Source organism: Suncus etruscus, chromosome 4 (assembly GCF_024139225.1).
Source record: "Suncus etruscus isolate mSunEtr1 chromosome 4, mSunEtr1.pri.cur, whole genome shotgun sequence".
NCBI lineage: Eukaryota > Metazoa > Chordata > Mammalia > Eulipotyphla > Soricidae > Suncus > Suncus etruscus.
This window is the reverse complement of record NC_064851.1, coordinates 104,872,186-104,899,256: the sequence shown is the minus strand read 5'-3', so window position 1 is coordinate 104,899,256 and position 27,071 is coordinate 104,872,186. Positions and strand designations below refer to the sequence as shown.

The 27,071-nt window shown below is 42.9% G+C and overlaps 1 protein-coding gene across 3 annotated transcripts in view; it reads left to right on the top strand.

Moving 5' to 3' along the window:
- Positions 1-5,376, top strand: part of STOX2 (storkhead box 2) — a 110,082-nt gene extending 104,706 nt beyond the window's left edge. For all 3 annotated transcript variants that reach the window (XM_049771421.1, XM_049771422.1, XM_049771423.1), the window contains one exon: positions 3,232-5,376. In XM_049771421.1, coding sequence (XP_049627378.1) covers positions 3,232-3,427 — 196 coding nt within the window. In that variant the 3' untranslated portion in view covers positions 3,428-5,376. The remainder of the gene's footprint in view (positions 1-3,231) is intronic.
- Positions 5,377-27,071: the final 21,695 nt, after the last annotated feature.

Here is a 27,071-nt window from a genome sequence, read left to right as displayed (position 1 = left end):
TTACCCTGAGCTATATCCCTAGTCTGGAAATCTTCCTTTGAAGATTGGCTCTTTTTTTTTTTTTTTAAGGAAGAACTATTGAAGACTGAGCTTTGTAATTTGGGGCAAGTTTCATCACGATAACACCATCTCCATGGATGTTTTGACCTCCTTACCCTGAGTCCTCTTGAGTAGCACACTCTCCTCATACCAACACTACTGAAATGTATATTCTTAGAAGACACAGATGACTTGTAAACACAAGTATGGGGCTCGAGCAATAGTATACTAGGGAGAGTGTTTGTCTTCACATGACTGACGTGGATTCGATCTCCGGGTCCCTCTAGGCTCCCAGGAGTAATTCCGGAGTGCAGAGCCAGTGGTAAACCTTGAACACTACTGTGTGTGCCCTTCCCCCTCCCAAATAGTAATGTGCTGCCTCTGGTCATAAGAGGTGAGAGGCCTTGGGGACACACTCAGGTCCCAGTTTAATGATCAGCTATGAAGGTTCTATTACTGTTCTCTGGAGCCTGAAGCTAAGCAGCTACAGCTGCTTTCAAAATGGGTTCTTTGGACCCAAAAAGGTGTTTGTAGAAAAGGTATTGTTAAAAGCCCTAGAAAAGTTGTTGTTAGTGAGATGGAGAACCTCCCAGACCCTGCAGTAGACATCGGCCCTATGAGGCCAGAGGTGCACCAGCATTGCCATTTGGGAAATTTTTGTCCTATTCATTTTTCACACATTCTTCATCAATATTCTTCTTGGCCAATAGGTGTGGTCAGTCCATAAACCTTCTTGGCTTAGAGATGAGGGAGCACAGACTAGTGAGAAGTGACTGCCGTCCTAGGTGCCGACCTGTGACATTCTCCCTCCCTCTCCCTGAGCCTGACTCTCAGCTCTGGTGCTATCCACATTTCCTTAGGCAGGAAAGTGGGTCATAGCTGGCGTTTCCCATCCTTCTTGGAGTGATGATCTGCAATGTGCTTGAGGGAACTTCAGCTTTTCCCTAGGTACAATAGAAGAACTGGACTCATTTCTAAACATGGGGTCACCTTTGGGAGATACCCTCTAGGGTCCAGAAAACTCTGATGATCTGTTTCATAGTTGCAGAGCAAGATTCCTATGAGTCAGTGAACAGTTGGCTTCTTGATGAGAAGCAAACTCAAGATCATGGTTAGAAGGAAATGACAAGTTAGGGGAACTAAGGCTAAAACCGGACTTTGAGAATGAACTGTGTATTGAGGAGGGGGACAAGAGAGAGGCTGTGGGCTCGGTGTTCACAGTTTTGTCAGACCTGTCAGAGCAGAAAGTGGGTTTATGGGGACTGACTTCCTCCTGAGACCATTTTATAAGCCTTGCATTTATTCAAACTGATGGATGTTCAAAATCACCATTGGGGTTTCTTGGAGCTCCTTTTGAGCAGGTGTATCTTTCTACCATTGAAAATATTTTAAAAAATATTTGGGAATTGGGGCCACACCCAGTGGTACTCAGGGATTACTCTTGACTCAGGGATCAGGCTCAGGGAACATGTTGGGTGCTGGGGATTGGACCCAGGTGGACTTCATGCAAGGCAAACACCCTCTCTCCTATATATACTATCACTCTAGCCCCTTTATCATTTTAAACTCCTTGAACATGAAACTCAGCAGGTACCTATTAATCAGCTAAGTAAGCTCCCTTCTGTCACCTGTACACATTGGAGCATAAAGAAGGTTTAAATATTTGGAACAATAAAGCCAACTTCCATATTTTTAACTTGAGAAAATCCAGAGGGAAATGGAAAGACTGAAGTTTTCTTTTTTTATTTTATTGTTTGTTTGGGGGTCACACCTGGTAGTGCTCAAGGGTTATTCCTGGCTCTGCATTCAGGAATCCTTTCTGGCAGTGCTCAGGGGACCCGATGGGAGGTTGGGGATCAAACCCTGATTGTCCATATTTAAGCCAAGCATCCTACTTTCTGTATTATCACTCTGGCCCAAGGTTGAGGCTTTTTTAAAGCACCCCTATTATATAAGAAGTTTTTAAAAAATAAAGTATTTCTCCCAAAAGTAGGCATTTTCAAGGAGAAAAACAGATAAACATAGTCTTCATAAATGTCTGGATTGGGGATGGTGGCAGGAAAACTCAGATTCTTTACCTTAAAACACAATATGTGTTTTCCTCTTAACTTTTAATTTAAAGCATTGTGATTTACTAAGTTGTTCATAGTTGAGTTTTTGATAGACAGTATTTCAGCACCAGTCCCACCACCAGTGTCAACCTCCCTCCACCCATGTTCCCAGAGTCCATCCCATACCACCACTCTTCGTCCCAGTCTGCTTGTCTAACAGTTGGTTGTTCAGGTTTGGGTCTCATGATTTTATTGTTGTTGACTCTATGGCTTGGATACTTACTTCTGTCCTTACTTCTGTCTTTTTTTTTTTTTTTTTTTTTTTTTGGTTTTTGGGTCACACCAGGCAGTGCTCAGGGGTTATTCCTGGCTCCAGGCTCAGAAATTGCTCCTGGCAGGCACAGGGGACCATATGGGACGCCGGGATTCGAACCGATGACCTCCTGCATGAAAGGCAAACACTTTACCTCCATGCTATCTCTCCGGCCCCCTTACTTCTGTCTTAATCCTAGCCATTCATTTGAGTTCTCTGGACCCCTGTCCCTATTATTTCACATCTGTCTTTCTCCTCCACTCAATTTATTTCCTTCTCCTCATTGTACTCCGGGTCCAAGAGTGTTCTTGACCACTCCCATTAAAACCAGTGTGTTCCTTCATACAGTCATTCTAGATACATCTAAGTGAGATCAATGTGAGAAAACAAAATATAGTTTAACTACAAGGTTACCGATAAAAGCAAAGAGATGGTATGGCTGGAGATCAAGGTGGGAAATGAGCTATTAGAAAAATCACTCAGAAGACAAACCTAAGTAGAGAAAAGAATACCGATCACTCAAGGATGGGACCATGAGTGTTTTAGACCCATGTCTTTCTGGTTTGGGATGAAATCATGACAGATATCTCCAGAGTCCTGTGATGAATGAATGTGATTGGTATCTAAGCTTGAAGTTCTTTTTGTACTGGAGGAAAGGGAAAACTGGTGAGGAGCACATTTCTGTAGGGGATCCTGTCTTCAGTCGGGCTTGGGGAAGGCTTGGGAGCCACAAGGCAAAGGTATCTAATAGTGTTTGCTCTGCTTCTGGGGGCTTCATCTCCTAGCTATCCCTGTGCCCAACCCAACCACCCCTCTTTACTCTTGTAGCACCCGGGAGAGCTTGGCTTCCAACACGTCAAGCATCGTGGAGAGTAGCCGGCGTCAGAACCCCACCCTGAGCCCTGCCCATGGTGGAGGGGGCGCCAACTTCAGCTTCCGAGCCAGCACAGACCCCGCCAGCAACGAAGCAGAGAAATTACAGAAACCTTCCAACTGCTTGCAAGCTTCTGTGACGAGCGTGTGATCGTCCTTCTGCCTCCGATCTCCTGTCTCATTCGATCCAGCAAGTTTACGACACTGGGACTGATGTTTACATCTTTGGAAAGACAAGCATCTCAACCACAGTTTTCGTGTTTACTTAAACTGTGCTGCTAAGTAGGTTAGGGCAAAACAACAACATCAACAATGGAACAGAACAGAACAGAACAAAACAAAATAACACACAAAAACCTTTATTTCAGAGTATTGCTTTTTCAATCTATGGCTCTTTAGCAACAGACTAGCAGTAGGGTGATAATGTATTCTTTTGCTTCACTGATTGTAACTGAACACATCTAGGGAAGTCTAGACACTGTAAGTGTGATAATGCATTTTCAATGTCATGCCGTTGCTAATTCCTTTTTATCAAATGCCACAGGTACATGTAACTTCTGACCTCTGGTCAGATGGTACCGCAGAACTGATCCTTGACACTTCCCAAACAGAAATCCCTAAAGCCACTCCAAAATGTCCAAGGCAAGGGTCCACTGTGTGTGTGTGGGGAAATCCATGCCAAACTGACAGATGGGGCCCAGCCCTTCGTGTGAATGAGTCATTTTGACACCAGTCATTTTTCACTGTGAGTTTTCATGATGGGGGTTTGGGGTAGGAGTTCATGGAAGTGTGTCGGAAGGGTTCGCGAGCAGAATGCTGGGAATGCTTGTTTTCAGAATTTTTGTCTTACATGGAACAGATGCTTGTCTGCTTTATTTTAATTTTTTTTTTGAAACCTCCATAATCACCACCAGGAATATAGGCCTTGGAAGCTAAAGTGCACAGAGGAGAGAGGCTGAGGCCTGGGAGATGGAGAGAGGTAGTATGTGGAGTTTTTAAAAGCATTGATTGAATATGCAAGGGAGGACATTTCCTCTTTTACTTAGGATGATCCTATCTTCCTAGGCTAGACCCGAGAATGAGTTTGTTTAAAAAGCAAAATGTTCTTTGTGATACAAACGAAGAGGAGGGCTGGAAGATGGTATTCTTTCTCATGGAAGGATGTAAATCTATTTTATGTAGTTTTAAATAGAATGCCTAAATTAGGCTATGGGAAATAATTTTTAGTGGTTCTAGGAAAGAGCAAAAAATAGGGAGTCAAACTTCAGGCCTTTTATTCCTGGGAAGATATCTCTAGAAAAAACTTTAAACACTAATTTTTGATTAGAAAGATACTGTGCCCATGTAATACACAGCAGAATGTGCTCATCGACAAGAATGGTGCAATTCAAACTTGGACTCCCCTCAAATTGATCAAAATAATGATTATGCATACCCAACTATGCCAGAAGAATGTTTACAGATACTTTGTAACCGATTTCAGGAGGCATTTCTAAATCAGATAGGTAGCTCTTAGCCCCGCTTATTTCTAAAGGGTTTGTTAACATTTTGCTTTGGTTTGTGCGGTCATGTTGGATACAAAAATTCTCAGCAGCAAAAACAAAATCCAATACCTCCCTCATTATAAAAATAATTAGAAGCTTCAACCTTCTAAGAAAGAGACGTTTCCAAGTTCTCAAAAGTTTTCAGGCTGAAAGATAATATGGGGTGAAGGCCCTTGCACGCAAATAATCCAGGTTCAATCTCTGGCACCACCGAATCCTCCAAGCATGCACTGTCAGGAGTGATACCTAAGTGCAGAGCCAGGAGTAAACCCTGAGCACAGCCAGCTGTGGCCCCAAAACCAAAAACAAAGTAAAAACAAAACAAAACAAAAAACAACAAGCCACTAACATATAAAGCTTTCACTTTTATTATTTCTTTTTAAATGAGAACAGTGGAATAACTTGATAGAAAGTGGGAAACTCTGCAAAAGTTATCTAGAGTCTAAGCAAATGGTCTGATACAGAATTTTATTTCCTTTTGTGGAATGTGATATTTGGAGCCATACACCAGAGCATAGAGATTCCCCCACCCCTGCCAAAAAAAAAAAGAATAAAAGGAATCAAAAATAGTTTGAACTCCCTGGAGTTGAGCGATTGGCATAAGGGTGGTAAAGACGCTTCCACCTAGGTTTCAAGGGAAGCAATGGGAATATGGGCTATCACCCTCCAGCAATGCGAGGGTGTGGTTCTTAGACACAGTGCTCTTTGGAAGCATGGTATCCTTCCTCCTGCTTTCTCAGCTACCTATCTGAAAGCTGGATCCAGTCCCTTCCAGGGGTCCTCAAACTTTTTAAACAGGGGGCCAGTTCACTGTCCCTCAGACCATTGGAGGGTCTGACTATAGTGAAAACAAAACTTATGAACGAATTCTTATGCACACTGCATATATCTTATTTTGCAATGAAGAAACAAAACAGATACAAATACAGTATGTGGCCCACGGGCCATAGTTTGAGGACCACTGCAATTACTACTGCTTCCTTTTTTGTGGTGCTTAGAGTGAAAGCTGGTGTCTTGTTGGTCCCACACGGTGGAAATGGACCTATAAGGCGGGTCTCGGTGATTCAGAAACATCTACTTGGTATCACTGTGCTCTTATCTCCAGGAGCAGCAGCCAGGGCAGCTGAGAGATTGGAAACTTAGTCTCTTTCCTGGGGGAGTTGTCAACCAGATGGTTCCTGAATGCTTCCCAGCAAATTATCTCACCACCACCACTTGCCCCCCATCCCAGATATTTATCACCTTCTTAATTCATAAATGCTTAGAACCCAGAAACAACAATCTACATCGGCCTGTAGCTGAGCCAGGGAAGGAGCCATTTCTAATAGTTTGCTGCTGGAGGCAGGGAAAAAACATGGCCTGGAAAAGAAGCTTTAAAATAGAAATTGCTCCCAATTTCCCAAGAACTAGGTTTACAAAAGACATTATTTCAATCAAGGGGGGCCTGGGGTCCTTGATCCCAACAGAAACACCCCCTTAGAGAAACAGCCATTTGCATAGAAAACCATGGACTTGAAAATGCTCTGAGGCCCACAGATGCTCTTAGGGTCCCTGGTTGATAGGGGGTCCAGTGGGAATACTGGTTTAGGGGACCAAAAGTGTGGTCAGAAGCATGTGTGACCCGAGAGGGGTGCTTCTCAGTGGCCAGGCATTGGGTTTCTCCTCAGCTTCTCCACTATCCTTTCCTTACGGGGAACACACTGGGTTGGACACACCTGGTCTTGGCTTGATGTGTGTGTCCCCCCAACCCTGGCAAAGGTGGGCAGAACTTATCTGGTGGATACTATGTAACTTCCTAAGGGGGCAGCCATCTGTGAGCCTTTTGCACTTATGTATTAGTATGATACAGCCTGTTCCTTTCTGTAACTTTAATTTTTACATATAACTACCTCCATAAATTTGATGAAGCGGCAGCAGTGCTTGAAGTGTATTGTTCAGTGAAGCCAAGTTGCTACCTTTCTCCACCCATCAGGCCAAGGCACCCTGTGCGTGTGTGCCCAGGGTCTGTGAGTGCCCAAAGGAGACTCCTGACTTGGGTGTTACCATAGTTTTTCTTTGCCAGCCTTCTGGGCTCTCTTCTGATGTCAAGTTCTCTCCTCTCATCCCCCCACAAAAGTGCGTTTGATTTCATGATGAATGAAAGGAAGTTTGAGTTTTTTCTCCTCTTTCAACCCCCACTTCCAAACCTTTTCTGTTTTTTTGCTCAAAATTCTCTCTGACCAAGAGCCCATTGGGAAACAGCCTGGAGTGGGCTGCTCCTCAGAGAACCAGGGTCCAGATTCGAGGTTTTCAGTCACAGAGAACCAGAGAAATGGGGGCTACCAGGTTGGGAGCATATTGGGTTGGTCTCTTAACTTCCCTCACCTACCACTCTTGAGCCCAAATTTAATGCTAGTTGCAGATGATGTGTGATCCATTTACCACTTCTGAAAGTAAGGAGTATTCCATTTGATAGCGTGGGTACCTCTCAGAGGGCCTACCTTAGTATCTGGAATGGGGGAGAAACCCCACAGAATAACTGGGTCCCAACTTAAAAGACCACAATTAAAAATAAAAATAGAAAAATAAAAAAAAAAGTCTATTTCTCTGATACTGCTGCAGCTTAAGTTCAGGAAGCAGCAACTTTCAATGAATCTGGAAGTACCCCTGATCCCAACACCAGCTCTTCCCAAATCACCCCCTTTCATAAGCCAGCCAACATTTCCAAATTCCATTTAAATGATCTTACATGCACGCGGGGGAGAAAAAAAAGAAAAACCACACCAGGTTCAAGGCATTGCTCCTTGTTTTTTGGTTGGCACTGCTTTGTAAAATTCACCCAGGATAAACCACTGATCACCATAAAGTGTACTTGAACATAAAAAGTTTTTAACTGGAGCGAGAGGCATATTGATTGTCCAGTGCCTCGCCATTTCTAACAGTATTCGCTTCTTGATTAAAAAAAACAAACCCACAAACACAGCCACAGTCATGCATGGCTTTGGCAAGGTCAGTTGGGAATCTCCGATTGCTTTCATTGCTTTAGACTCAAGGACAATTCAGGACACAGATTCTGTGTCTCAGACCCATAACTTGAAGTCAACAAACAGAGTGACTTCAAGTTACCCAGAAAAGCCAGTGGCAGCTACCAAGGATCTATCTCTGAGATAGACCGTCCCAGGAAACTCTTACCCACGTTGCTATTTTTTTTCTGATGTGTGCTAATAAAGTCAAAGAAAAAGAAATGCAGCTCACCACACCTTTGTCCATGTTCATTCATGGGAGAGGTTTTGGGGTGTTTGGAGCAAGCTCTGCAGCACAGCTCCCTGCTACCTCCTTAGGCAGCTGGGCATGTCCCTGTCCACCCAAATTAGTGGTCAGCAAAGCCGCCCTTGGGGGAAATTTCCTGTTGGGTTTCTAGACCTCCTATGTGGACAGTAGATGGTGCTGACACAGATCTTTTCATTGACCTCTTTATAAGGACTTCACCATGCTTTTGAGTACAACCCGAGCTCAGAACCTTGTGACCATTGAGCCCTCCTTGGAAGGATCTAGAATTCTAAGGGAGCTGTAAGGGTTTTCTTAGATTCAGAGAGAGGAGATCCTTCAAGGACACCTCCCTCCGTGGCCCCAGGCCACATGCAGTCGGCTGGCAGTTCACTGTCAGGGGATGTGCCCCCCCCCACCGCAGAGTGAGCCTCCTTTCCCCGACCCCCACCCACATCCCATTATTCCTCATTTTGAGGCCCCCAAATTGGTGGGAGCGACTCCTCTGCATGTGTTCAGGGCTTGGGAAAGTCAGAACACAGGGAAATGAACACACAAAGCCATGTGGTTCTTCCACACCGTGGAGAAAACACCACTAGGCTTGAGTTTCATAAAATAGGGGCAGTAAAGGGGGTGAGTTGCTCAGGGGACCCCCTTGGGGCCTGGCCAGGTGACAGAGCCAACCACGAGACCATCCCTCTGCCAGGAGATTTGACAGTATTAAAGATCTGGCCATAGCTTACATTTTATAAATGAGAGATTAAAAAAAATACACCCGTTGTAAAATTTCCTGGCATATTTGCAAGAGGCGTTGGTACCTTTATACCACATCCCATGTCTTGGGCATTCCAGAGAGAGAAAGTTCCCAAGACTTACCGAGACCTGCATTTGCCCTAGTTTGAAGGGTGTAGAGGCTCTCCAAGGTTCTGAGTTCTCCAAGGCTAAGAGGGACCTTCACCCCATCTTTTATGGGTTGTCTGTTAGCAGGATGAGGCTGTTGTGGCTCGGTTATAGCTTCCGATGTGAGCCCACGCAGGCCCTGCTGATGCACAGGGTAGCTCCCCAGTGAGGCAGCAGTGAAAGTGGAAGCCAGTGGAAGGCTAGAAGCTTGGCTGGTCTCTGTCCAGCCGCCTACCTCCCTGTCCTACGGCTGATTGTGGCAGCCTGGCTTCCAGCGGATCTCAGATCTGAGTTCGTCCATCTCTGTCTCTGCAGTCCCAGGAAGTGAATCATGAATATATCTCTTGTTGAGGCTTTGCCTCCCCCTGTCCTCTGCCCCCACAGAGAGATGGATGCACTGCCCCGGGTTCCAGCTTGGAAGGGCACAATGGTATATGGCCTGGCACATACCGTAGCCTTGAGCTGCCCTCTGTCCCTCTTCACAGAAGTCTTGACAACAGCCACTAATGAAAGTCCTAAAGACTAGGTTGACAAACACTACTTTCTAGACACACACAGACAAAATTCACTTCCTACTTTCAGTTTCAAGTGATCATAATTCTGCAGGTATCTTTCTCTGAATGACTGAATGTGACTATTGCATCGGAGTAAATGAATTCAGAAGTGCAAGTGGGAGTTGCTGTATGTTAGAAAGGGGTTTTGCAACCAAGACTGCCTTGAATCAAATGTGTTTGCACTGAAAAAAAATTAAATTACTTGGTCTCTGGTTGCTGTAAAGGCCATCCAAGATGGATGTTCTGTTTATATTGTATAGTATTTCATATGAAATAATTACAGTTCATGAAATGTCTTCCCTAATGTTACTGATTTATAACAGCACATTTGTAACCTGGTTTTTATCGTCGGTGTACCATATTGTAAATGATGATTACTTGTCATGCTTAGTATAATAACTTAAAAGAAAAAAAGCACAGGGATTTTTGTGAGTCTCTATTTGAAAGGCCCTCCATATGGTGATTTTTGTGTTCATGTTGTTTATGTAGTGTTGTGTGAAATATCCATTTTGGATTGTGTTCCTTTTTAAGATATTAAATAACATTTCGTTATATGTCTAAGTGGATTTCTTTTTGGTGCTTGAACACAGAGGCTGTGGGCGAGATGGGTTGAGTTCTTAGAGCGAATACAAATGTTTATCCATTTTCATTGTTCTATCTCTGTTACTGGGAGTTTTGTCTTCAAACAAGGAAAAATGAACATTTCAACTCCCAGAAAGTTTGGGAAAATAAGCTTTTGGGTGATTCAGATTTGGGGTGGGGGAAGAGGAGCTCTCAGTGATGCTTGGGGCTTTGTGCTCTGAGGTCACTCCTGGCAGGTTTGGAGGTGGATATGGGATGCTGAAGATGATTGAACCCAGTAAGCCTCATGTATGATACGTGTTCTGCCTGCTATGCTATATTGCTTTGGATCCTGATTCAGATTTTAAAAAGCAAGGTTTAGAGATTCATGGGGTCTATGTGTTCCCCACAGCATTATGAAATAATGTGATAGGCTGATGGTCTTGACAATAATCACAGCTTCCCAATAATCACAGCCTGTCCCAAGTGAATGTGGTCACCTTCCTGGTAGACACTTTCCTAGTAGAAGTCACTCAAATATTTCCTGGAAGCGTTTGCTCCTGTTTATAGCACCTCCAAGTTCCATGACCTTGAGAACCCAGACTTGGTTCTCTCTCTAAATATTATTGTAGGGATGTGGGTTTTTAAACTGCCTTCATGTGTTCACATCTGTAGTTTTCTATGGTACAGGGGACCAAGCACAGCGCCTGTGTATTGCCCTGAGTCACATCCTTGACCTGTTAGGTAATCTTGTTGGACCCTTGTCCTGAGTGACAGCCTTTGATCCCTGGAGAAATGACATCTTATTTTCAAGCTACAGTGATGTGCTGTAAAAGATGTAATGAAGCAAGGAAAACATTTTTATTTTTGAGTCAGATCCAGTGAATGTGGTTCTGGAAAGCCGGGCCTGATGTTCATATTTAAGAAATGTCCAAAAGGAAGACAGCCTATGAATAGAGACCCAAAAGTTATGACTCTGGACCACTGGTTTTCTCTTTTCTGTATGTGTGAACTTTCTCTTTGCAGACACTTCATTTTTACAAGCTGCAGACCCCACTGTAAGTTGCATGCTAAAATCCAAAGCTGTTGGCCTGTGCCTTCCAGAAAAAGATCAAGAATGAGGCACACAGAGGAAAGAAAATGGATTGAGTTCAGAATCAGTGGGGAGGCAGGGTTCTGGCTCCCAGGAGAGAATGGTCACAGTTCATAAAAACCCTTTCTTTCCAACGGAAATGGTATGGTTTTAACTTATTTTTAAGGGCTCCAATGGTGGGTTTTGAGTTTTTTTTGGTTTTGTGGGGTTTTTTTCCTTCATAAAATAAAGCTGAACACTCACTCTTCACCTCCTCCCCTGTGGCAGCTGTGAAATCGAGAGTCACCAAATAATAAAACGTTATTCACCTGCCTTTAATAATTCATTTCACTGTGAAATCTTAACCCAGCTGTGGGAATTCTTGAGCTTACTGATATTCTCTCTTTGGGCCTGGCAGCTCCAGACTTTTCCTGTAAAATAGTTCCTTGGGTAGCACATGAAGCAAGAATGTGAGGTGTATATTCCCAGTAAATTCTGTTCTCCACAGCAATTTCCAGTCAAGATAGGTGAGGCCGGGTGTGGGGGTGTTAATTTTGGGTTTGTTGGGTGATTGGTCTTAAATGAATTGGGTCTGAAGAGAGTGTGCAGGGGGTAAGAAGCTTGCCTTGCTTGCAATCAACCCTGATTCTGATTCCTGGACCACATATGGTCCCTCAAGTGCCCAGGGATCACTCTTGAGTGCTGATCCAGAAACAACCACTGAGTATACTTGGGTCTGATCTCAAGACCCCAAAATAATAATACTAATTAAAAGAATTTGTATCAGAAGGATGATAGAGTGAGAGGAAGATTGTCGAAGCATACGATTAGGGAAAAGAGGGCAAGTTTAAGATAGTTTAGAGCAGTGGTCCTCAAACTATGGCCCGCGGGCCACATATTGTATTTGTATCTGTTTTGTTTCTTCATTGCAAAATAAGATATATGCAGTGTGCATAAGAATTCATTCATGGGCCTGGAGAGATAGCACAGCGGCGTTTGCCTTGCAAGCAGCCGATCCAGGACCAAAGGTGGTTGGTTCGAATCCCGGTGTCCCATATGGTCCCCCGTGCCTGCCAGGAGCTATTTCTGAGCAGACAGCCAGGAGGAGCCCCTGAGCAATGCCGGGTGTGGCCCAAAAACTAAAAAAAAAAAAAAAAAAAAAAGAATTCATTTATAAGTTTTGTTTTTACTATAGTCAGACCCTCCAATGGTCTGAGGGACAGTAAACTGGCTCCTTTTTAAAAAGTTTGAGGAATCCCTGGTTTAGAGGTTTGGAATTCAAAAGGTGAATTTTGTTTGTGTTTTTGATCCTCACTCAGTGGTGCTCAGGATTAACTCATAGCACTGCACTCAGGAGTTGCTCCTGATGGGTTCAGGGGACCCCTTGAGATGCCAGGATCGAATCTGGCTTGGTCATATGCAAGGCAAGTGCCCTCCCTGCTGTGTTATTGCTCTGGCTCCAACTATTGGTGTTTGATGAAGATCAAATGCTCCCCTTTACAGCCAGATCTAGGTCTTTGGTGTCCATAGTATAGCTTAAAGGAAGAGGGGCCCAGCGTGGGTTAGTCTGGATGAATATTGGGAGGAAGGTATAGGCATTCCCCTATGAGTATACGGTCCTTCCTGTCTCTATCACTTTTCTCTACCTGAAGACCCACCCATTGCTCACTTGTCTCCCCTTGAGTTAATACTATTTTGTTATTTTTTTCACTATCTATGACCAAAGAGTTTGGCTTGATGCACGGTTTAGTGTCTGCTATCTGAATTCCTCCTCTGTCTAATGGTAACTTCAACTGATGGCTGATGTATGACATTTCTTATTTGTCTTTTTTTTTGTTTTTGTTTTTCAGGCCACACCCATTTGATGCCCAGGGGTTACTCCTGGCTAAGCGCTCAGAAATTGCCCCTGGCTTGGGGGGACCATCTGGGACGCTGGGGGATCGAACCACGGTCGCGATCTTTCCTTGGCAAGCGCTTGCGAGGCAGACACCTTACCTCGAGCGCCACCTCACCGGCCTCTCTTATTTGTCTTATAGAAGACATTGTCTTATTTTCCTTGGGTTTTTGTCTTTCCTGTCTGCCCTTGCACTCGTCTCTGCATGAAATGCTTATTGCTCTTCATTGCCTGTATAAAATTTATCAGCAATTGGCGTATCAAAGCCTGAGGAATCTTTGGTGATATTCCAATAAAAGTACAAGAAGGGAGGGAAGGAAGAATGAAAGTATAGGCTCTGGGCTTTCTGAGAGCCTCCTGAAGATTGCTTGAAAGTCCCCCTAAAAGAAAGATGGGACAGTGAGTTGATATTTCAACATATTTCAATATGATTTCAACCTGAAATCATAGTTTTATAGTGATGAGTAGCAAAGTAATAAGAAATATCCTGTCTACTTTGTCCTTTCTGGGTGGCTCCCCTTGAATGACATGCTGCTGATTTGTTCTCCTGGGAAATGGTTGTTAACCTTTTTCTATCCACTTCAAGCCAATGTCTGCCTTTTATCTTGTGGGGAAAATGCCCCCCCTCCAAGGTAGTTCCATTCTTGGGACAGTTTCACATCTTCGTCTCTCAACCTGCCCAGGTGTCTTGTTCTCTATCCTGCACACACACTTCCATAGCATTTGTCATTGTTGACCAGATATGATGGATGAACAGATCTTAAATGCCTGGGGTAACTAGGGTTTTATCCCTTTTCCCTTTGTATGTTACTCGATTGTCATCATAAAACAGATATGTTAAAGGTCAAAGATGAGCCCTCTGGCTTGGGAGAGTTTGGGGATTCTGGAATACAGCCCTGGCCTTGGAAACAGAACAGTCTGCTTAAATCCTTATTTCCCTCGTGGGCCCCTTCTCTCTTTAATGACATGGTGGAGGCCACTAGTGGGCACTATGGCAGGCAAATGAGCAGGACAGAAGTTATCTTAGATAATTGGCTTTGACTCTAGTCAATGGGAAGAGTCACCAATACTTTAAGAGACCTTCCTGACAATTTCAAGAGTCAACCTATTTGTGAAATTTATTGGGTGAAAGTGATTTCAATTTTGTTCCAAGCCCAACCTTTATATTGAATCACAAGTTTAGAATCCCATACTGGTACTTACTATTACAGGAGTACACAGGGTCCCCGTATGCTCAATACCAGCACCCTCAATTATTAACACTCTATAATTAGTATGGTACATTGATCACAATGAGTGGGCCCATGTCAAGTCATTTAGACTTTTTTCAAGTCCCCCCAGCTTGTGGCAGGTGTCACCTTCTTGTTTAAGGACCTGTTCTGGATATCACAAGACTGTTCTTAGTTACATCCCAGAGACTCTTCTGTACTCAAATTTTCTGAGGGTTTGTCTTTGATGAGCTTGATAGGCATGAGGAGGAACTTCCTATAACTGGCTTCCATTTAGGTCTGTGTGAATCCTTTACTTGTCAGTTCAGTGGGATAGTTTTGAGATTGACTCCACACCAAGTGGATGCTAAAGGGACTACTCCCAGTTCAGTACTTAGGGAAAGTTGGGGTGTTAGGGATAGAGTCCAGGCATGCAGCCTGCAAGGCTTGGGCTCCAGCCTTCTGAGCATCTCCCAATTCCTGAGCTGGGTGTTGTTAAACGGATTACAGATGGTAAGTGCTGTCTCATTGTGCCCTCTCAGAGCACCTATCAGCCTTTGATGAACCATGGTTGACCTTCTGGCCAGAAGCAGAGTACACTGAGCTCAGCATGTCTACTTGCTCCTCTTTGACCTCCCCAGATCCTTTGGATGAAAGTCACTGCTTGTAGTTCATACTCCAGAAATGAGTTCCACTCTACCTTTCCCTTGGTGAGGAGGTGTCTAATTCATGATTTCTTTTCCTGGGGACATTTGTCTCTTCTCTTTTATTTATGTTGTTCACTTGCATAGTTCACAACCACACAGATGCCTGGGTATTTCTTGTCTTTTTTGGGTAACATTTATTTCTCTAACTTGGTTCCTAACTTCCATTTGATTCCTGAGCTCTTCAGACACTCTTCATTGATATGGTTGTCTAGTCATTTCTGGTTTGTTTTATGTTTAGGCCACACATCACATGTTCGAGGCTTACTCCTGGCTCAGTGCTTAAGGGTCACTCCTAGCAGTGTTGGGGGATCCTATGTGATGTCAGAGATCTAATTGAGGGTGCCTGTTGCCTTATCTCTCTATATTGTTGGCCTTTGAGTTCTTCCTAACCTTCTGGCACTGTAAGAGTTTAGAGGCTATGTTTTCTTATTTTCTGCTCCATCTTTAGAAACAGCCATTTCTTCAATGGTTTTTCATTGCAAGATGGTGTTGGAACCAAGATCTCACTGCTAGTGTATTCCCTAACCATGAGAGTCATTATTGCTTGACCTTAAGACACAGAAGGAAAACATACATTCCATCCTGTGAATATTGATGTGTCTATAGGTATCTTCCAATGTAACCATATGCAACTTTGTAAGAGAAATGCAAGTTTATTCTGACATACAATATCTGAATACAGACTTAGCCACCTCCTCTTCACCTTGCAGAACCTCTCACTTCAGTGCAGAGAACGGACTCCCTCTACCTCATCTTCTTTGACTTACTCACTCAGTTGCGGTCTGAATAGTTAGTAGTTCTTCTTGTACAGTCTAGGAAGCTGATGTGATAAGTAGGTGTCATTAGGGAAGTGAAAATCTCTGAAAGTTCTTTCAACTTCTAAGCAGCTGAAGATCATAAACTTGGCCATGGTGTTTTTGGCCCTCAGGGGCCTGTTTTAAAAAACTTTCAAGTTCAGAGAAGTGTCACTGGTGGTGATATTTAACGTGTGGCCATCCCTTATGTCTCATGTCAGTGCTTGGAAAGAATGTTATGACATGAATGGAATGTTCCATAAGCCTCAATTTCCTCCCAGCTCCAGACTCTTCCATATGCTAATGGCAGCCTTTTTTCAGTCAAGGTCTACATCAAATGCACTCGCTTTCACAATGACTCTTTTTCCCCGCTCGGCCTTTGTTTCTCTTTTTTTGGACAACACTGATCATTTCCAACCCTGACTTCACTTCCAATCTTATGTTCTCATTCCTTCATCTGAAGAGCTGAGCTTTAAATTTTATCCAATGCCAGGACCACAACTAAACTAGGCAGGTCCCAATTAAACTATTTCTAAATCTACCCCCCCCCCACCAGTCTCTGTCTTTTCATGATTTCTCAGTGGACCAAATGAACTTGGTAAGAAAATGGGCAAGGCAAGTAATGGGGGTGAAGCATGAGTGCTTGGCTTCTACCATGTCACTTTCTGGAAGGTTCTCATTTATTGTTGGTACTGGTGGGTTCATGACCTTCCTGCTACAAAGAAAAAGCAGCCATGATGGTATGGCCCTGAAAGCATTAGGAAGAGTCTAAGTTGAAGGGGAGAAGGTGGGTCCTATGCAAACTAGGGGGAGCTTTGATATAGGAGAGTCATTTCTCCAGTCAACCTACACATGGAGAAAGAATAGTTCAATGAGGTGGCAGAAGGCCCCTGAGAGTCAGAGAATTAATAAAATAAAAAAATAAAAAAAACCAAAACAGTGAATGCACATGTCATTGTGAAGGGAGTGTTTGGTGAGGGAGGAAGAAGCTGTTTATATTGCTTGGCTGGGCAGCTGCAGGCCGAGTTCTTCCCAACATGCCGCTGAGTATTTATGGCTGCCACCTTGATGTGTTTCCTTTTCAATGTATCTTAAATCTGAGGACTATTGTTTATGCAAACTTTCCATAAAAGTAGCATAAAAAAGTACTTGCTCTCTTGATCCACCCAGTCATCCTCCCACACGTTTCTTGCTGTTTCTTGTCATTTCTTCCCCCGCCCCAACTTCCAGCTCCTTCTCTCTTGGCATCTGTGAATTTGACGTGCTAATTTTTCATTTTAATGTCCTCATTTCTCTCCTCTGGCCTTGTCACACACTTTGAAAACAAGTCCTTGATTTGGAAAGCTTGATAGCTTTCCTGTATCTTGCTACAACAGTATCCCGAGCTCTGACTAGTTCATTTTGCAGCTGGAATGTGGCTCTTTAGAACTTAACTGGGAATTTTTACTAGGAAACTACTTTCTGGATACTCCCAGAATATGTACAGTGGCTACAACTTGCTCAAGAGAACATAGATATAGAAGAATAGATGATGGATGGAGTAGATAAATATGTGGATGGATGGGTAGATAAGTGGTATAGATTATGGTTAGATACCAGGTGATGGATGGAAGTTATTAGTTTATAGACAGATGATGACAGACAATAAATGAATGGATTATGGATAAATGATAGATAAGTATATAGATATATAAACAAAAACCTTACTCTTGGCTGATAAAAGTAAACCAAGTACTAGTTTACCTATGGTAGATGGGCATATTAGGCAGAGATACAGGGCCCTCCCATGCATAGTCTTGTCCCATCTTCCCTGCTTCCTTCACTTCTCCTGTTTTCTTCAATGCATCCTCTATATCTATAGGGGACTGAGCTTGTAGGCTTCCCTTTCATAGAAAAATCCATATTATCCTCAAGTTTTAGATCCTACTTTTCAGAACAAGAATAGTCTCCTGGTCACAATAAAGGGGCATCTAGAATTTCTTCAATAGAAGGAAGGACAAAGAAGGGGAAAAAAGAAAAGCAATATTACAGGTAAGGATTCTCTTTCTTGAGACATAGGAAAGCTATCACCTGAAGAGACAAAGGAATCTTCTGTGGTCAGTCTGAGCCAGCACTTCATTTGTTCTCCATATTCTGTTCTTAAGCATTGTGCCCAAACATGTTGGCACAACTAACTCCTTTCCCCTAAGAGCCTGAGTGGAGACATTCAGTACATCCTACTCTATCCAGAAAGCTAGAACTTGGTGATTCCTGTTGCACAGAATTTATTCTGACCCTAATTTGTAAAGTTATAGACTTGAACACCTACTGCTTCCCAAAAGTAGTAACTAAGCACTTAAGAGGATGCATCGTTAAAATTTAGGGCCCCGTTGCAATAGGCTGGGCTTGTGCAAAGCTAGATCAATAAGTGATAAAAATCAATGAGTGATTAAATTTGGCAATACTCTGAACAGTGCTGTTCTAAATTCAGAAACCTATTATTTATCATTTGCAAAAGGAGCCTAAGTTGAGTGAGACACCAATATGCCCATATGTAAGGAAATATTCGAATATCAATTTTGACATAATAGATGTGTTTAAGCCCCACATGGTCAGTGCCTTCTTTCCCACGACTGGACCTATTGGTAGATCTGAAAGGCAAGAAGTAAAAGCCAAGATGGTTGTCTTGTTGGAGGCTCAGAGGGGAAAGTCACTTCTTCTGCATAGAAAAGTTTCTATGCAATCAGGATTCAAAGTGCCAAGTTGCTCTGGGCCCCAGGCTGGTCTGGAGAGACTCTTCCATGGGAATGGAAGCTGCTGGCCTCCATGCTCAACTATCAGAAGTTGCTGGTTCCCTCATGGGGATGGACTCAGCCATCCTTAGCTCCTTATGTTCTTAAGGAGGATTAAATGGGACCCAGCCATGCCTCATACTGTGACCCAAAAGCCAAAGGGGAGTGCACTATTGTGCAGAATTCTTTGAATTGTGAATGAATTGAGCTATTCTCACAGACAGTCAGGGTCTAAACTATATCTTTAAAGCAGATGTTGGAAAGGAAAGGGGTGTCTAAAGAGGACTCTACACATGGACAACAAAGGCATCAAAACAGGAATAGTAAAGATACATTTGCAATCGAAAGAATCTATGGCATTACCCTTCCTTTAGACTGAAACTTAGCATCATGAATATTGTGTGTATGGGGTTTCTAACATTTTTGTTATCAAACTTTAGGCATGACTAATCAGAGAGACACTGTGACACTTACTATTGTTTTACTTTGAATCGGTGGAGCCCCTACTTCCCTGCCTCCTCCACAGCTTTGAATCATTGCCCTAAATCTAACAAACCTCTGTGTTAGCCCACCTCCTCTACTGACTGTTTTAACACTTTTCTGTATTCTGTGTTTGTTTCTTTTCTCATCTACATGTGGTGTGTCCCAGATGGCTTCAAAAACTCTGAGAAGTGGTAGGCTTCCCAACCAAACCACTCCTAGAGTCAGTGAGTTCAGTGTTCTGAAGTAGACAATTGGTACCCCCTTCCTGATAGGAAAATGCTCCCTCGGACTTTCAGTTCACATTTGTTCATTCCTTTGCATGAGTTTCAAAGAATCATCCAAGTAGTCTTCTTTCTCATGAGTGAGAAAAGCTGTGCATGTTTTTCTGAGACTTCTGGGATCACTTTGGGCTAATGACCAAACCAGAGTTGTTCATGGAAAGCATGTTATTGGTCTATTCTGTGTGAATTGAAATAGTTGAATACACAATTGAGGTTGGAACCCAAAAATATAGGGCCTGTTATATTATTCCCTTGACAAAATTCTTTCCAAGTCAAATAAAATGTATTTACTTCAACTGAATGTGAGGACTGGCGAATCCCTCCAGACGCTATGACTCCTTTCTCTGGCCACCCTTCTCCCCCATGACCACCCTTCAGTGCTCCAGTTAGACACCTTCAAACCCTTTTTGCTGCCTCCTAGTCAGACTCTAGTTTGAAGAGCTGCTAATACACTGCCCCTCCCATCATGGTGGGCCCCAGCCAGACTTCTGATGTCCATGAAGTGTCATGGTGCCCAGTCTACTTCGGTTTTGCTAATGAAGGGTAAGACCTTTGTTCCACCTTCCAGAGTTGGCAGAGCTTCTTGTTTGGATTCCCCTGGCCTTGACCCTCATTGCTCAGACTTGGGGATGTTTTTCTGGTCCAGGTTAAGGTATAAGGTCTGCACAGGAGGAAAATACTCATCAGTGATGGATAGTTTCTGATTGCAGTAGGGGCTGGGAGATCTTCATGGAGGCTGGGGCACCTTTGGAAGAGCCTGGTAAAGCATCTGGCACCTGCTCTGTCCTGGGGGACAAGAGTCAGGGCTGGACCTTGACTGCCTTATACTGATACAGACTGAACAAAAGTGCTTTTCTGCAAGAACACCTCAATACAACATCCAGGGAGAACCAGTCTGTGGTTGGTTAAAAATAAAAAGGGATGGGGTAGGAATGGATTCTTCTCACTGTTAGGGATGGCACAGGGACCTTCTCTTTGTGCACCCAGGAAGTTATCTTGGAATCTCTCTTTTCTGTCCCTGTGTCAATCTGCAGTGGATACAGGCTGTCCTGGGGGAGAAGGATGGCATAAAGCCATGACAATTGACCTGGGGTTGTGGGTCTTTTATGCCAGTCATGGGTGTGGGTTGCAGAGGGTACATTGGTGACTCCAGCCAGGTGATTAGACGATAGAGAAACAGGGTTTTTACAGTACTTGAAAAGGCTGCTGCTGGGTCTTGTGGCCCAGGGTCTTTGAACATTGGTGGAAAAAATGAATCAAGGCTGTGCTTTCTTCTAGCTATATGATTCAGTTCAGGACCAGGGTTAAACCTGCTATTTCCCATGGAAACAGACCTCCTCTGAGCTACGAACATCAGCCTTGGATCTCCCAAGTGGATGGTATCACTTATCCCTTTTCTGTTTGTTAATTTATAGAAGTTATTTTCTGGGGTCAACAGAGTGAATTTTTTTCCTTTTTTTTTCCTTCCGAAAAGGAGACAGTAGGTAGTAAGTCTGGGAAGATCTGTACATAGGTGAAAATTCTCAGAGCACACCTATACTATGAGTCATTTACTAGAAAAACCTTTTACAAAACCTTTTCATATAGGAGTCCTACTCACTAAGTCCAGAATGGTGCCCAAACTTGGGTCTTATTGGAAAAAATTGAAACTCACCTGCTCTCTTCCAATTTTCAAAAAAAAAATAAAAAGAAAAAAATTTGGTGGTTTGGATTTTGTTGGTGGGTTCTTAAAATGACCAGGAAAATAAGAAACATTTCTTGCTTTTATTTTCACTCTTACCCCTCCTATACAGACTTTATTTATATTTAAAGAAAAAAAGACAAACAAAAATATTTTATTCCTCCAATTTGTAAAGTCTTCACTTGAAAACCATCCTACTGAGATCTTTCAATACCAGCGCTGATATTTTGCAAGGACAGAAAGCCGTAATTTCTTTGTAAGACAAGAATCCTCTTGTCCATTTAAAAGAATTATCTTTTAAATGGAAAACTACTTAAAATAATTATCTTTTAAATGGAAAACTACTTGGGAATTCTACTGACTCTCCAGATTCTAAAGACTGCCAGATCAAGTGTATCTTCTTTCTTGGGCCTGGATGCTGGATCCCCTCAACTACTTGCTTCAAAAATACTCATCTTTGGACGAGAAAGTGGAGCCACAGCAAGTACAGGAAGCAAGTGAATTGGTCCTGAGACAGATTTACATGTGCTGTGTGTGTCCCTGTCCTTTCTTCATTCTGTCTGATACATACAAGAAGAGCTGTGAAGTAGGAAGGTCCCTTTTCCAAAGGTTTTCCTGGTCCAAAGGAAGTAGCACGGGACCAATATGAGGAAAAAGTAGAAGCCAGAACCAGAGAAGGAACTAAGAACCGTAACTACGCTTTACTGACAGTTAATATCTGTCCTGCTTTGGGCATTAAAAATGAATCCATGTTTGTTTATTATAGGCAATAAAAAAATTCGGTTCAGCTGAAAAAGAAGCAAACATGCATTAGCCACCTTCAAACCCCCATCAATGATCCCTAGTATTATTTCACTAGACTATTACCTTTTAACATTTTTTTATATGTTTTCAACAAACTACAGGCCACACCATATAAACTGCATGTGACTCCATTTCCATGTTTTTCAGCAGTGTGGCCTCTCCTCTCAAATCATATACCTTCTGTTTCTCATTGTCAGACATTTCTTAAACATTTTTCCGGTGTTGAATTTGGGGGCCGGCACAGACATTCTTGAAGAAAGAGGACTGTTTCCTGGAATTAGAATCACTGCCTCAAAAGAAAAACAAAAAAACAAAAAAACAATGTGGCTGTTTGAGGTTTTCAAACTCGATTGTCAAATAACCCTGCCCAATTAATGGGGTCCAGTCAACTCCATGCCTACCAGGAGGTGTGAAATTTATTTTCCAGCACATTTAAAGGACACGTTCATTCTGGTCCTTCTGCAACTGCCTCCTTCCTCTGTCATTTGCCTTTTAAGTTTCCAATATAAAATCTACCAAGTTGTCCTGCCTATTGAGTTTAGCAGGTGAGGTACCAAACATCTAAGTAAGCAGCAGTAAAACTACATTTTTAGGGCTGCTAGGGGGACACACTGGAAAAAAATGAATGAGTCATTTCCAATTGTGAAAATATTTCCAGAGCAAGAAACTCTTTGTGTTTTGGGAGACTTTTTTATAGGTCTGGCCCAAAATAGCACATTCAAATTGAGAACTGTATCTTGAGTGATAGTCCAATGGGTAGAGCACTTGCCTTGCATGCTGTCAATACATGTTACATTCCCAGCACCACATCTGACCCCCTGGGCTTGCCAAGAGTGATCCCTGAGTGCAGAGCCAGGAGTGATCCCTGAGCACCACTAAGTGTGGCCCCCAAATTAAAACCTAACCAAGAACATAGAACTGCTTTAAATTTTCAAGGTAAATGAGAGTTGGTCTTCAAGTTAGGAGGGGCCTATGTTCGATGTCACCAAGATATTTTCATCAGGTTTCAAGCAGTTGAGTGAAAATATTACTGAAATTATATTTTCACCATAGCCCACACCAGACAATACTTTTTTGTTTTTGTTTTTGTTTTTGGGCCACACCCGGCATTGCTCAGGGGTTCCTCCTGGCTGTCTGCTCAGAAATAGCTCCTGGCAGGCACGGGGGACCATATGGGACACCGGGATTCGAACCAACCACCTTTGGTCCTGGATCGGCTGCTTGCAAGGCAAACGCCGCTGTGCTATCTCTCCGGGGCCAGACAATACTTTTTTAATTCACAACATTAGATTCCCAAGATGTACCAAGTTTCTGGATTTATTATTCTCCGATCATAAAGGAATTCAAGAATATCTAAGCCTGGCAAAGATTATTTTCTTTGACATCTCTCTTGCACGATTGCTGTTGTGGGCTTCGTTTTCACTGGCTTATTTAGGGTCACTTTTTGTGGAAGTGATGGTTCCATATTTTTGAAAAATATGATGTATAGTGAAGACAGCTGCTCCACATCACAGACTACTCAGAAATAGCTTTCCCATCCCTAACACACGGCCTTTTCTCCTCAGCTTGTAACAGTCAGCAGAAAATTAAAACACTGTAGAATGATAAATAGCTTTAAAGTATTTCTCCCCAGTGTACGGAATGTTGTATTGTAAAACAGTGTACTTTCATTGAACCAGAAATTGTCTCTAATTAAAAAATATTGGGGAGGGGTGAATGTTTCAATTCTCACAAATCAAATTCTAGAACTTTGAATGTTCTAGTTTTACTGTGAAAGGGTAATTGGTAACTGTCTGGTATAGGTCATTTGCTTCAAACAAAGAAAAGCTTTTGGTCCCTAGCCCCCAATAAATAGTTATGATTTTTAATGCATAAAAGCTAGAAACCATTTTCCTCCTAATTTAAAATAACAGTCAAATGAGTTTTGAGCAACAAGCAAATTTTTGTTCTTAAAAATCCTGTAAATTCTTTCTTACCTCTTTTCCTTTCCATTTTTTTCTCTCATTTTCTTTCTTTCATCCATTCATTCTTTTGTTTTAATTTATCTTTCTTTTTTATTCATTTAATCTTTATTTATTTATTTATTTTTAGTTTTGGGGTTACACCCAGGGGCACTCGGGTTACTTTTGGTTCTGCGCTCAGAAGTCAGTCCTGGCAGGCCTCGGGGAGCAAATGGGATGCTGGGAATTGAACTGGTGTCCATCCTGAGTTGGCTGCATGCAAAGCAAATGCCCTGCTGCTGTGCTATCTCCCTGGCACCTCACTCTTTATTTTTTTTATTTTTCTTACTTCTTTTTTTTTTTTTTTTTTTTGGTTTTCAGGGCCACACCAAGTGACACTCAGGGGTTACTCCTGGCTATGTGCTCAGAAATTGTTCCTGGCTTGGGGGACCATATGGAACACAGGAGGATTGGACCATGGTCTGTTCTACGTTAGCCACATGCAAGGCAAACACCCTACCACTTGTGGCACTACTCTGGCCCCTCTTGTTTTCCTTTTACTTTTTTCTTGCCTTTTCTTTCTTTGCTTCTTTCTTTTTCTTTCTGATACTTTCTTTTTTCCCCTCTCTGTTGTGCTTACCAAGAGTCACATTTTCTGCTTTGATAAACGGGGGTCACACCCCTTTTGTTGTGTGGGACCACACATCTGACTGTGGAGGTTGGAAAACATATGCAGGGCTGGAGATCACAGATAACTGGGTTGTCAGGATCATATTCAGCCCATTGGGAGCTTTGAGGATTAGCATTCATCACTAAACACTGAATATTTTCTTTTTGACGTCACTTGAAAAAAAGAAACCTGCTTTTAGCCACCTTTGATTTAAAACCAGTTATTCTAGGAAGAAGAGCCACATAGGAACAAATAGAAACACAAGGAAGGTCCATTTGTCCTTGTTCTTCTGCTTCTGTGTTATACTGACCATAACCTTAGATCCCTCCAATCCCTTCAGTTTTCTTCCTTGAAAAGAAGAATGAAAACATTGCAGAAATGATGCTGAAATGTCCCAAGACCCGCCATGACCGACCGAGGTGGGCTCTCACTGATCAGTCCAGAGAGAAAACTCATTGTCCGTGGGAGATTATGATTTTCAGGTTGAAACTTGTTTCTGCAGAGGTGAATGGAATGTCAGCTGCTCTGCTGGGGACACTTCCCAAACTATTTATTACTACCAATAGCCACAGGTGAGGATCTCAGAGATAAAGTTTAGAGCATGCAACTCTGTTTCCCCTTTGCTGACCCCTCAAAGTTTTATCTTTGAGGTTTTACCCCAAAGTTTTATCTTTCCCTTCAAAACAGAGAATAGAGCTTGTTTTCCCTTGTCCACTATCCACACCCCCTAGCAGCTGGGGCTATGTAGCTCTGGATGAGAGCATCCTTCAGACTCCCACCTAGACGTGACAGTGAAAACTTGCCCACAAATCTCTAAATTCTCCCATCTGGTGCAGTAAATTAGAAAAGCTTGCCACTTCCTTTGCGCGGGCTAGAGAATTGCCCTATGTTAGATTAATACCCAGAGACCATCTCTGTTCTGCTGGAGCAGAAGGTGCATGATGAATCCCAGATGTTTCTGCAAGACTATGTCATTCCCAGAAATAATAGATTGTATTGAGGAAACCAATGAAAGAATTCTTTGCTTTCCTCCCTCCCTCCCTCCCTCCCTCCCTTCCTCCCTCCCTCCCTCCCTCCCTCCCTCCTTCCTTCCTTCCTTCCTCCCTCCCTCCCTCCCTCCCTCCCTCCCTCCCTCCCTTCCTTCCTTCCTTCCTTCCTTCCTTCCTTCCTTCCTTCCTTCCTTCCTTCCTTCCTTCCTTCCTTCCTTCCTTCCTTCTTTCCTTCCTTCCTTCCTTCCTTCCTTCCTTCCTTCCTTCCTTCCTTCCTTTTTTCCTTCCTTCCTTCCTTCTTATGTTCCTCCTCCCTATAGCCTTTCTCCTTTTCTCATCTTCAACTCCTCCTCCTTTCTTCATTTCTTTTCATATTTTTTATTTTGGGCCACACCTGGTGATGCTCAAAGGTTACTCCTGGCTATGCGTTCAGAAATCGCTCCTGGCTTGGGGGATCATATGGGATGTCAGGGATCGAACCACGGTCCATCCTAGGTCAGACGCGTGCAAGGCAAAACAAATTACTGCTGCGCCACCACTCCAGCCCTTTTTCTCATTCTTTCTCCTGCTCAGTCATTTCCTCTCTCTCTCTCTTAAACACACACACAGAATAAACTGTTCACCTTCTTTCTTTCCTAAAGCATTAAAGAATAACCTTCCCTTTGTCAGAAACAACACTTAACCCCAAAAGACTCGATGGGTAGATCTATTCATAGACTATTTATAGTCTATTAATAAAACTCAATGGGTAGATTTATCTCAGAGGTACTTGGGGGCATGATTGTATCTTGGGGGCCAGAAAATTGTTCTCCTTTTCAGGTGGCGGCAGCCCATGGACCATATCTGCCCTTCCTCTTGTAAGACTCTATTATTGCTATGAGCTATAATAAGTTTTCTCCTGTTTTCTTGCATTGTCCCTTGCTGCCTTCAAATCACAGGGATCACTAACAGTACTCCTTAACAGTTCCAAAAAGTCTCCAGCTCTCTTAGGAAATAATCGAACCATGCTTATTTCTCCATGACTATTCACAGATTAGGATTATGGACTTTAAGATGAATTAATCATTACTCTAATTGCACAGATGAGGGGGTCTGAGATTCAGAGCACCTGACATCCTTAGGAAGCAACAAAGAAATGGAAATTGGGAATCCAGGCTACAAACTCTGGCATTGCTTGGAAGACCATATGGGATGTAAGTGGTCAGCTGCATGCAAACCAAGTACATTACCCATTTGGACTCTTTCAGCCTTCAGGAGCCCAAATCTTGAGTCTTAGAACAATCCCAGAAGTGGTTGAAGAAGAAAACCTTTGGTTTAGAGGTCAGTTGCAATGTCTAAGGTCATACCAGGACTGAACAGTGGAGTCAGGCATCAACACCAGGCACTCTCACCCCAAGCCCTAGAACTTTCAAAGGCACAAAGCTGTCATGGGCTCTCATTTTCTATTATAGTGCTATGACTTTTCTAGTTATGAGCATCCTGATTTCATGGTCTGTAGGATGGAACAGGCTCATCAGGCTCACAAAGGTTGAGAAGGATGTGGTTACAGAGGACCCCAATGTGGCTTTCAGAAAATAGACCTCAGAGCCAAATCACTGCCACTAAGCATGCCAGCTGTGTTTCAAAACTAAAACTCATTGGTTAACTCCCTGCTTTTATAGAAATAGTATATAATTATTGAGAAAAGATCTAGACA